At 32.6% G+C, this 12873-nt stretch overlaps 1 protein-coding gene across 1 annotated transcript; it reads left to right on the top strand.

Annotated features, from left to right (window-relative positions):
* The first annotated feature begins 67 nt into the window (after positions 1 to 67).
* On the top strand, positions 68 to 12221 carry LOC138325241 (THO complex subunit 1-like). The gene is made up of 15 exons (XM_069270756.1): positions 68 to 111; positions 977 to 1025; positions 1335 to 1430; positions 2070 to 2140; positions 2718 to 2776; positions 3377 to 3479; positions 3763 to 3894; positions 4377 to 4477; positions 5187 to 5304; positions 5878 to 5975; positions 6435 to 6566; positions 6994 to 7077; positions 10084 to 10328; positions 10867 to 11048; positions 11352 to 12221. Exons 2-15 carry the CDS (start codon positions 1016 to 1018, stop codon positions 11448 to 11450), a joined length of 1530 nt encoding a protein of 509 aa, XP_069126857.1. The 5' UTR covers positions 68 to 111; positions 977 to 1015; the 3' UTR covers positions 11451 to 12221.
* The last annotated feature ends 652 nt before the right edge of the window (positions 12222 to 12873 follow it).

The raw sequence follows: 12873 nt of genomic DNA, 5'->3' as shown, positions 1-12873 counted from the left end.
AAGACATGTTGAGAATGACACACGTTGTGTCAAGTGTCCCGTGCTTTATATAGGGGGTCTCGTGAGGAACTCTTCTGTCTCGTGGAGGACAGATTAAGTACCTGGAAGTCGGTAAGTCTGAGGAACTTAACTTCTGTCTCGTGGAGGACAGATTAAGTACCTGGAAGTCGGTAAGTCTGAGGAACTCTTCTGTCTCGTGGAGGACAGATTAAGTCCTGGAAGTCGGTAAGTCTGAGGAACTCTTCTGTCTCGTGGAGGACAGATTAAGTACCTGGAAGTCGGTAAGTCTAAGTCTGAGGAACTCTTCTGTCTCGTGGAGGACAGATTAAGTACCTGGAAGTCGGTAAGTCTGAGGAACTCTTCTGTCTCGTGGAGGACAGATTAAGTACCTGGAAGTCGGTAAGTCTGAGGAACTCTTCTGTCTCGTGGAGGACAGATTAAGTACCTGGAAGTCGGTAAGTCTGAGGAACTCTTCTGTCTCGTGGAGGACAGATTAAGTACCTGGAAGTCGGTAAGTCTGAGGAACTCTTCTGTCTCGTGGAGGACAGATTAAGTACCTGGAAGTCGGTAAGTTTGAGGAACTCTTCTGTCTCGTGGAGGACAGATTAAGTACCTGGAAGTCGGTAAGTCTTAGGAACTCTTCTGTTTTTTGGAGGACAAATTAAGTACTTGAAAGCCGGTAAGTCTGAGGAACTCTTCTGTCTCATGGAGGACAGATAAGTATAAGGAAGTTGGTATGTGTCTGAAATTAAGTCAATAGCCGGAAGTGTGGAGAACTTCTATCTTCTGAAAGACAGAGAAAGTACTATTTTTTATATTGTTTTGTACATTGTACAGGTTGGTAAATTTATATATCAAACTTTCATTGAATTCTTTAAAACAAGGTCAAAATGCAACCTATTTTGTACAATGTCTAAGAATGTTACGTTGTATTAAATGATGAAATTGACTAAATTTCTGTGCCTCTTTTTTGCAGGACACATTTTACTCAGCTGGCAAAAATTATTTACTAAGGATGTGTAATGGTAAGAAGCAAAACATACTTTAAAACTGAGTATTAATTTAATTTTCATTATTGAATTAAGTACAATATTAAACAAAGATACAATAATATTTTTGCAAATTTATTTTGTAACAGTAACTGGTTTTACTTTGACACAGGTAATAATAACCAAAGTATTGATTATCTTGTTTATAAAGCAGTTTTAAAAATTGTGGAAATATTTGAAGAAAAACACAAAATAGTTTATTTCTATTCAAAAATAGAATATTATTTTTCTGTTATTTGTACACAATACATTTAATAATGAAGATAAAACTTTTTTTTGCTACAGATCTTCTCCGCAGACTGTCTAAATCCCAGAATACTGTGTTTTGTGGACGTATACAGCTGTTTCTTTCCCGACTGTTTCCATTATCAGAAAAATCAGGTGAAAAAATTGAATATTGTAATCTATCAAAAAATAATTCAGATATTGCCTACTACTCAGCAGGGTACATTTAGGACAAGGAAACAAAATCTGACAAGTGACATACAATTTCATAGTTTTATGATTAATTTGATGAATTAAGGGATTGACATAATTCATTCGGTATAATGATAGAAGTTTCTCTGTTGCATAAGTAATAATATTAACTTTATCATATAACTGCATGGTATATATAATACTTGATAGCACAATTTATTAAAGATGCTCCACCGCCGACAGAGCATAAATGATATTCATTATTTGAACAATAATTGGTGTTCAATCGTGTGTATGTAAGTCTAATTAACACAAAAAATAATATATATTTTTTCATTTTGGCTTTGGTGCATGCGCAATCAGTACTTCATTCCATATAGGATATAGTGCGTCGGAATTTTTTCGGGATGCAATTAATTATTTTCTATATTTTTAACTTGACGTAGAATTAGAAGCTCAAACTTTTCAATGGTGGTAATGGTGTAAAGTAAGTAATTTTTGTAACTGAAGAAAAATGCTAAATCGTCTGCTCCTGTTTTTGATAGTGAAAAAATACTATTTGTCGGCGGTGGAGCATCTTTAAAGTGACACTATTTGTTTCAGCGTTAAATCTGATGAGTCAGTTTAACTTGGAGAATGTCACGACTTACACTACAAAGGCAGACAGGTTTGAGGTAAGAGGGTGGCTACTTGTGGTCACCACTGTTTTATACTGTAAAGCGACATTTTTTTCGGCACGATTTACTTTTAAGGATTTCTTAATCCAAATAAATTTGTGAAAGTTTATCTCCATGAATTAATACCTAAATTTAATAATTATATTGGTAGGAACTTCAATATTTAAATCTGTGAATGTTTATATTCACAAACTTGTTTTGAAATGGAAATCATAGAATGAAGTAGCCATGGAAATAAGTTGGTTCTCAGTACACCATACAAACATTGTAAAGTGAGTTGTATTTAATGATTAGCTCACTGGAATGTCACGAAAAAAATTAAGGAATCAAATAGTTCTTATTTTATGTTCATTATGAAATTCTGGAAAATTACATTTCTTTGGGTACATGGGTGTTTAAATGAAATATACACACTTGTTTATGCATGATCATTTAGCACAATTTCTCAAATTCTGAATGATGATACCCACTCATCATTTTATTTTTCATTGCTTTTCTGAATCTTCCTGTGGGGATGTTTTGCATGAAGGAAATGAAATATTTGTATTAATAAGTTGTTTGTATGCTATGGAAGACGGGGCTGAAGGGAGATGGAATGGAAGTCGAGGAGGGAGAAACAGATGACCATCCAAAGTAAGGTTTTATTTTGATGATAATCTATCTCCTGTAATTATATCAATCATTGTGATTACAATTCTGATTATACTGAGTCATTCGTTCAATTTATGAATTAAAGAACTTAGAATCATATAGTCAGTATGAGAAAATGTTTAGAAATATTTATATAATTCATATCCACTCAACCATGTCATATAAAGCATTATAGTCTACAGCCAGACAGAGTGTGAACAAAGGGAATGAACTCTGGTAGATCAGAATGTATTAGATACGACGGCATATGGTTTTACCTATGATCATCCTATCCCACTTCGATTAAATTTCTTTTAAAGAATCTTTTATTTTCCATTATGATTTTATACCTGGATATGTATTCAAGGTTTAATTTGTCTATAAATGTAATGTTTTGTAATCTTGAAAGTAGCTTCATGTACTATCTTTTGGAGGTTAATGTCATATTTCCTACCATCAAATGATCTACCCATCAGTGCCTGTAACCATGAACAGATAAAGATGAAATATGAAAAATTTGTACACAATAAGGTCTATCATGGCATATCATGATAGAAAAACTCGAATGAACTGTGTTTAATATGCTTGAATCTCTTTCTTAAGGCCTGTTGACTACAACTTATACAGAAGATTCTGGGCATTACAAGATTTCTTCAGAAAACCGACACAGTGCTATGAGAAAGTTCCTTGGAAAATGTTTCAAATGGTAACAACACACATTTAATTTACGGGTTACTTGAGAATGAGAACAATTGTTACACAATTATGTGATTACGTCTATCACAAAACTACAGTAATATTAATCTGTGACTTGACTAAGATTTGTTTGTGATATATTGGCAGTTTTTCTTAAAAGATTTGGATTTTCTATTTATAAACAATTAGTGGTGCATTCAGGATATTCTATTAATTTTTACATTTTCTTCAAATATGTGACTTGTTTCGAGGCTATAGTTTTAAATATTCATGTTTTACGTTATTTTTTGCAGAATTCTGATGAAGTATTGAATGCTTTCAATAGTGCTAAGCTTGATGATATGAAGTCCTCACGGAAGAAACTTAAGATGCCACGGCCCGCTGACACAACTGCCTTTTTTGCCAAATATCTGACCAGTGAAAAGGTATGACCATGTTACGTAATCTAAGGTTATTTTCTCCTTGGAGAAGGAAGTTATTATAGCCCCAATTCTTCAAGTATGAAAATGATAAAATAGATTGATCGCAGTAATGAAGAATGTTTCTCTGATAGAAAATCTCATCAGATCAAAAGTAAATAACATTAGAAAATAATGAAAGGAGTAAAATCAAATTATTTAATGATAAACGTTTACATAGTAAAAGTCCTCATGATACTGTTCATATCATTTCACTTTTATTGTTTTGGAAATAAGATAAAACAAAAATGTAAATGTAAAGCAGAAATGAGATTGAATATTGTATTCTTTGTGCTTGATTCAGGTCTTATAACCATGTTTTAAAGGTAAATTCTTATACAACCATATTGCAAATGATCAGATTTTCTTAAAATTCATATGATGTGAAGTGATATCGACTGCGAGTCTGTTGAAAGAAAATGTTAAAAGTTTTTTGTTTTGTTTACTAGTTGTTGGATCTGCAGCTGAATGACAGTAACTTCAGGAGATATGTGCTTGTCCAATTTCTCATCCTTTTCCAGTACCTCAACTCTCAGGTGAAATTCAAAGGGTAAGTTACCTAAACTTCAATGCCATTAAGTTGTAAAGGAAGCTGCAGTGACCGAGTGGTTAAGATGCCCTGACATATTACTACAAGCCCTAACCTTTTGGCGATGAGTTTGAATACTATGTAAAACAGCTGTTAGGTATTGACCTCTGGTTGGTGGTTTCTCTCTGGGTACTCTGGTTTTCCTCTGCCATCAAGCCTGACATGTCCTTAATGACCCTGGCAGTCAACAGGATGTAAAACTAAGTAAACAAAACCAAACTAAGGTTATATAGAGACATAAAATTATCCTGGTTTCTTGTGGCATGCTTTTAAAAATGGTTTATAGACATACATACATAATGAAAATTGATATCTGATTATGAGTAGAACAAGGTAAACTTTTAGTTTTAAACTTAAACAATGTCACTGTGACATACTTTTTTCCAAAATTATTATATGATTTTAAAAATGATAACAAGCTAACATTTTACAAAATGAGGTTGGACACAATAATGAATTTTGTGTGTGCATATTTTGAGAAGTGAAGCTGAATTAAATTTTTGTAAAATAAAGTGAATGAAACATACTTTCTTTTCATGATCATATTAAATTATGATTGCATAATGGAATCTGAAATGAAAGAAATGCTTGACCATCTTTTCTTAAAATAATTTACAGTTATATGTGAAATCCTGTTTGGATGATGAGTCTGGCTTATTTGTTGTTATAGTGGTAATCAGACTTTGACAGATGAACAGAATCAGTGGGTGAAGGGTACACAAGACAAGGTGTATCAACTGATCAGAGAAACTCCTCCAGAGGGGGAACAGTTTGCTCGCAATGTGGAGGTGAGTTCTCATTTATACACCTTTCTATATTGTGTGTTGTAAAGTTTTTATCAGTTGCTAAGTGTTCCTTTTCCAATTTTGCTTATTGCTAAACATTTAAAAGTGAAGAAACTGTTGTTCAGGATTTAGCTTGCAAACCATTATTCTCAATTATTTCTACCTCCATAAACATGACTGACATTGCAAAATCAATTTGAATTCCTGAACGTGATCCTAATACTATAAACTACTTTCTTTCCTTGAAATACAAATTTTTACATAATTTCATGATAACTCGAAGGAATTCAAATGTTACGCGAGTAATGGTATGACTTGTATAAATGCATGCTCGATTGTCAGTAAGTGACCTTGATCGTGAATTTATATATTCACAAATATGTGAAATATTGTATACATGAAAATAATTTGAAAGGGGTTTACAGTATGAAGAATTTCTGATGTAAAGGACTAATTCCTCTGGATCATTCCATATTGTTATAGGGCAGTATCATATAGTTACTGTTTTGCACGAAATTTATTGTCACTGCTGTAGTTACAATAGTTGAAGCTATTTTCCTTCTTCATCCATTGCAGCACATACTGTCCAGGGAGGAATATTGGAATGAATGGAAAAACGATGGATGTCCTAGTTATGAGAGAGAGAAAGGCACTGATGGCAAGCAAAGAACAAAGTAAATATCTCATTATTTACAACCATATATGAAAAACTAATCTCTTGTAGTGCTCATTATATTCTTGTTCATTGACATCCATACGTACCAAAGGATGTTTGATAGCAAATGAAAGAACATATCAATACTGTTACTAACAGTTAACTGAATAGCATAAGATATTCATCATTTTTGTGTTTGTCTCTGTCCCACAAATATATAAAACTTCAGGCCTTTGTTAATTTCTGCAGGTCATCCAAGATTTATTTTGAAAAATATTGCATTAAAAACATGAAGAATTTAAAAACAGGCTAAAATTACTACATGAATTTTATGATTCATAGGGTTAACCATCTGAATTGATAAATCTTTTGTTAAATGATACAATATGCAATCATTTAGAGAGCGTCTATACATTTTGCTTCTCTCCACTTTTAAGTGTTAATGTAAAAGTGTAAATGCACATGTTTTATCTTTTAGGGCGAAGAGACGATGGGTTGGTGACGACTTGCAAGCCAGTAGTGGAAAGATTATCAAGATGGGCAGCTCCGAACTTACACGTTTATGGAATATCAACCCAGACAACATGGGCGCATGTCGGGCCGAGAAAAGGTATGTAGTGTTGCATCTGAAGACAGGAAAAGTTGACATTTTCTCTTTGTGATCATTCAAAAAATTAGAAACAACTTTTCTAAAGTGACCTTAAACTATACTTGCAACAAATTTCTTTTGGAGAAGGGGGTACGGTGTTTGTAGAGCTTTTCTTTACATCTTCAAAAACCTTTTCGGTAAGGATATTTGATTTACCATATAGAACTTAAAACTAATTTTTTTTTAACTTCCTTCTCTTATTTCAGTCATATTTTAAATAAGATTATGTTATTTTCCTGTACAAAAACATTTTATTTAACTACAGAAGCATACCAACTTCAGTAAAACACACATTTTTGATCAATGGAAAAAAGATGTTTTAAATATAAGAATAGATTTAAATATTTGAATGCAAGTAAATTAAATCTGATGTGAATATTGCTTTCAGAATCTTTTTACCAACACTAGAGGATTATTTTGCTGAGGCGATGGAACAGGCTGACCCAGAGGCTATGGTAGAAGATGAATATAAGTAAGGTTTCCAGGTTTTAATTCCAGGTTGCTTAATAAGACTAGTAATCACTTACATCTTTTATCTAAAGAATTTACTTATTTATCTATTATTTTGCCAAAACTAATCTATTGTTTCTTTGTACCATTGCCAAGTTTGAATGAATATAATATGTTTTAGATAAATAGTCTATCATTATTATATCAAATTACTCAGAAAATAAAATAATTGTTTTTTATTGAAGATGAACTACACATTAAATATTGTCAGAAATTAACATTTTTTTCAATATTTATTTTTTTGTATTTTTGTAGTCAGGATGACTGAGCAACATTATAAAACATAAAACTTGCATTTTATTTCAAAAGGTTACAAATGCTTCAGATAGGCCCACCCACAGAAGGGATTTTATTGAAACGCCACCCTGGTACAGAAGTGATTTTATTTTGAACCCACCATGGCACATACTATTTTTTAAAGTGCCTTCCCTGGGTGCCATATATGTTTTGCTGGAACAGCCCTTACATCTTTTATCTAAAGAATTTACTTATTTATTAATAAGTAAATGAGTTAGAAAAATATTGAATATTATTTTCCTTTACGATGAATATTGATAAAGAAATGTATTTTAGCAAAAAGTTTCAATTATGTATACATTTATTTTGTCTTTGCTATTTATTTTAATTTTGATATGAACAATGATTTAATGTGTTCCAAATATTTAGGGCTTTTCACTTTTTGGTGAAAAGACCTATTGTTTTCGTTAAGTTTCTTATTCTTATTCTTATTATTATTATTCTTCTTCCTGTTTTTGTGACCGCTCTATATTCGGTCAAACGGTAAGACATAAAATAAAAATGATTTCAGTAGGTTTAAACCAAACATCTGAAGGTGTTCCATGAACAAAATTAAGTAGGTCAAAAAATCCAATATGGCCGCCATGACGGAAAACCTTAAAACACAAAAACTGCTCAAACTCAAAAAGTATGACAGCTATTTCAAATCTGAAGGTATTTTATTGTAGGGAATGAACATATCTAACTTTTACCCATGACATGTTTCCACAAAATATGTCTCGTTAAAAAGCTCGCTAGAGGTCAAAGTTTACCAAAAGTGACTATTTTTAGATTTTTTTTTATTATTCCTTTTTTCCCCAGCTTTTTTTAATACATCGATTCAGTATGTCATTCTAAAGGTTTGGATGTCTTCAAAAATAAAATTGGTCCACTAATTAATTTTTTATGACGTAATTAATATTTAACTAAGATTTTTTTGCAAATTTCGACAATTATATTTTAAACATCTCCTCTGATTCCACCAGTCCGATCAAGCCCAAACTCACACAAGATATTCCACTTATTACCGTGACTAATTCTTGTTAATATGGTGTTGATTCAAATTCAAATATGGCCGCAATGACGTCACTTCCGGTTTAACCTAGACAGCCATAATTCGTTAACCACTAAGCCAATTTCTTTCATTTTTTGATATGTTATGTAGAATATCATATGGAGAAACTTTGTAATTGTGCAATTTTCTCTAAAATGTCAACTTCCGGTTGATCATTGACTCATAGTGCAAAATCGCCGTTTTAGGTGAAAATCACGAAAAAATCTACTTGTCAAGTTCTACATGGTATAGAGGCTTCATGTTTTGCATGAAGTAAGCTTAGGTAGTTGACTATCGGGTTTGAAAAAATAAACGAGCTTGACCTTCATCCAAGGTCACAGAGTGCGTGTGATTGTAGAGTTATGAAAATAATCCTGTGAAAATTCAGCTCATTGAGACAGCCGTAGCTCATTAACCACAAAGCCAATTAGTTTCATTTTTGGATATGTTATGTAGAATAAAAAATGAAACAATTGATTTAGTTACAACTTTTCTGTAAAATGTCAACTTCCGGTTGGAAATAAGGGACAAAGTTCAAAAATGCAATTTTTCGACAAAATCATTAAAAAATCTTCTTCTCAATTTCTAGAAGGCCTAGAGACCTAATATTAAGCATGAAGCATGCTGACATAAATGCCTACCAAGTTTGTTAATGTGATTGACCTTGACCTATATCAAAGGGCACTCGGGCTAACAATCCTAAAATCTTCAAATGACTTATTGTAAAGTTCTGAAAGGCCTACGACCTGGTATTGGACTTTTGGTACGTTGAAACTAAGCGCTACCAAGTGTGTTATGAATGACCATGAACGAAGTAGCCTTTAGGTGAAAAGCCCGTCAAATTGTCCCGGTGACAATTTCCAAATATTTCAATATATTTTTACAGACATATTTTGAAATAAAAGATTATAAAAGAAAATTCTGGGGAGTTGACTTGTAAGGTCAAGTACTCATATTTTATGTATACACACCCTTTAAACTAAACATAGATTAGTGATTATGAAAGGACTAAGTATGATAAGGGTCTTTTGTGGCCCCCAAATCCGCTATTTTTCAACGTCTGTTATTTTAAGATGTTAATCTTGCATTTCAAATATTAACTACATACCTGACATATTTGATAGTGCTATTAGGTAATATAGCAGTTCTTGTTGCCATGGCAATCGTTTTTATTCTACATAAATTATGCAAAATGTGAAAATTTCATCAAAATGTTTTTTTTTTCCATCTAGTTAACATAGAGCGCATTCTAGAACAAACTTTATATTTCTCAAAATGATGTAATCTTCTTGTCTGGTAATTCCTTTAAAATATAAAAAAAAATTAGGTTGTACTCTATTGCTTTTAAAATAAAAACTATAAAAAATATGCCAAAATTGACCAAATTTTCAAATTTGCATAATTTATGCAAAGTTACCATGGTTATATAGCAAAAACATACTTTCTGTCAATAAAAATATCCTGAAGTTTTTATCAGGGGCGTATTCAATATTTCAAATGCAGAAACTTAATTTCTAAATACTTTATTTGAAATTTGGTAGATTTAGGGGCCAAAAAGAGCCATTACCATATCTAGTCCTTTAATTCATACTTGTTTGATGATAAACACTTGAACATGCTTCCACCTTTGCTTTCCAGAATGATCAATGAGCAGATTTTTCAATGGAAATCTCTGCGCCTGTTAGCCAGACGTAGTCCTCACTTCTTCACTCACACCAACAAACCAGCCATCCCCCTCGCCCAGTATCTAGAGGCCATGCTCAACAGAATCGCCAAGGAAATCCCACAAACAGCCAACAATGAGGAAATGAAGACCGAGATAGGAGAGGAGGAGGAGGCGATTCAGGAACGTCAGGAGATGGAAGAACAAAATGATGAACAAGGTAACATAGCAGTCAGAAACTGAGAGATACTGTGGAATTTTAATTTATTATTTTGGTGCATAAAATAATTAGCACATTATTGATTTGATCAAGGTAGTGTAATGATTAAGCCACACTTTATAATGATTTGAATAGGAACAATTATCTTATAGACAGATATTTGGCTAAATGCAATAAAATAAGATAAATGTTCAATTGGTAGTGGTGGACTTAGTTCATTGCTTTGCTTTCTTGTATTACATTTAGGTATCGTTTTTAAGCATGGGAGATAATTGCATGAAAATTCAAATTTGATGATGTTTGTTGAATTTCAACTGCTAATTCACTGTGCTAATGTTATTATAAACATTTTACTTAGAGATAATTTAGACATACTACTGCAGTTAGTAAAAATCTAATTTTACCAAATATTAGAATATGTGAACAGAAGGAATTATAAACAATACAATTTAGTTGCAAACCAATTTCAGTTTAAAATATCTTGTATATTTTGTTGCTTTTGATTGCCAGTTTAATTTAGATTTGACAATGATTATAGGTAAAGAAAACACAGAAGACAATTTGACACCGCCCATGCTGGACGAGTTGGCGGCCATACTGAAGGGGGAGTGGAAAAAACTAGCGACAGAACTCAACTTCCCAGAGGATGACATCGCATCCTTTGAGACAGAAGCAAGTGATGAAAAAGAGCAAGCTTTAAAGATGCTTACGGTGTGGCATGTAAGTGTAAAAATATATCCTTTTTTTAGGCAGAGATTTAGATATAACTAAATTCTTGGCCATTGTTTGAGAAGAGATATTGGAAAATTATTTCCCTTACTAATACTTTGAACAGAGAATTTGTAAACTTCTTGAACTTATAAGACATATGAACAGCCTAACCATGGATTCTCATGGCAATAATACCATGATATCATAATGAAAATTTAGTTCTACCCAAACAAAAAGGATCTAGGATATTTCATCAAACAAAAAGGATCTAGGATATTTCATCTAAATGTTCTAACTTCCTGTTTGTTACAGAGTAATGAAGGAGAACGAGCGACAGTCGGGACACTGAAGATCGCGCTGAAGGAGGTCGGACTCACAGATGCTATACAGTCAGTGTTTGGCAAATCATGACATCACATTTTACTGTAGAGTATATAGACGGATGATAGTGGCCGGTCTTCTGACTAGAACAAGACTATAAGGACAATTTTTAGTCAGACACCAAGAAATTTGTGATGTTCTTGGATGATCTGAGAAAGGCAACTAAATTTTAGAAAATTTCTGAAACAATTTACAACTGTAGTTGAAATCCTAAAGGGCTCCAGCAGATGAATTTTCCATATTTTTTAAAAATTCTGAAAAAGTGAATTTAGAAAATTCCAGTTCTAATCACTTGTACAAAGAAGCTGGTATTGCCCATTGTCTGGATTTCTTAATTAACGCATCAAATTTTGCAGGAGATCATGGAAGTTTCAGCAATATGATTTTGTTCAGGGTGTAAGAATGCTTGTTTTGTTACTTGATCAGACTGTTTATGTATGTATGGTTCAGGTGTGTGTAGTTTAAATGGTTTCAAGTTCGTATTCTGTTCAAGGCTTCAATATATGCAAATGCTTCATGTTGAGACTAGATGTCATTTGAAGAATTGTTTCCGATGTTAATGCAAATGAAAGGTTAAATGAATCTTTCCTGGAAATACTTTTGTAGACCAGATCATGAATGATAGTTGTGAATACATAAGGTGATGTTTTGTTGTTCAGTGCTAAAAGACAGACGCCATGTTACCTAAGAAGCATCTTACATTTCCGACTCTTTGTAGCAATTATCATTTAACTTTCATGTGTTCATTTTATCATGACTCAATAACATCAGTCTTAGAAAATGAAAAGATCTTTTTAGAAATCAAGCTTTCTTGTTATTTGTTTCTGGATACTTTTGACTATTGGCACGGAAAATTTGCTGAAAACCTTTTCCAAAAGATAAATGAATCCTATAATCTCTTCCTCTCATACAGGGTGTCCCATAAATAATGTTACACTTTCAAAGTTCAATATTTTCTTTAATACAGCAGATAAAACACCAGGATTTCATCTCCAAAAAGCCTGCAATCATGCATTTCATATTTTCATTGACAAACAGCTTAACAAACAAATCTAGGTAATCTTAGCAACGATTTTCACAAAAGACACATTTTTGAAAAATGTGTTAGAAACGACGTTACCCGTGATATTTGAGCAATCTTTGAAGAGTAGCATTGAAGATTTGTTCCTATTTTTTAATGCCTATTAAATGCATTGGACAATATTTGAGTTGTTGAGAACTTGGGCATTACATGACCAAAAAAAACAGTTTTACAAAGTATAAAACATTTTACTGTGTCTGTATAATGTCCTCTTGACGTGGCAATACAGTGGAACTTGGTTGATACGAACTGGGATAATTCGACAACCTGGCTTAATACGAAGTACTTTGACGGTCCCGACCGAATTCCCTCTTTATCTTTGTTTAAAGAACTCGGATAATTCGAATTCGGAAAACTCGAAGAACTCGGATA

The sequence above is a fragment of the Argopecten irradians genome, chromosome 6, assembly GCF_041381155.1.
Source record: "Argopecten irradians isolate NY chromosome 6, Ai_NY, whole genome shotgun sequence".
Lineage (NCBI taxonomy): Eukaryota > Metazoa > Mollusca > Bivalvia > Pectinida > Pectinidae > Argopecten > Argopecten irradians.
This window is presented reverse-complemented; position numbering and strand designations above follow the sequence as displayed.

Excerpts from the sequence above, each read along its gene's own strand:
- LOC138325241 (XM_069270756.1), top strand. Across the intron at positions 2,141-2,717 it reads CAAAGGCAGACAGGTTTGAG|ACGGGGCTGAAGGGAGATGG; the intron begins GTAAGAGGGTGG and ends ATGCTATGGAAG. Across the intron at positions 2,777-3,376 it reads GAAACAGATGACCATCCAAA|GCCTGTTGACTACAACTTAT; the intron begins GTAAGGTTTTAT and ends CTCTTTCTTAAG.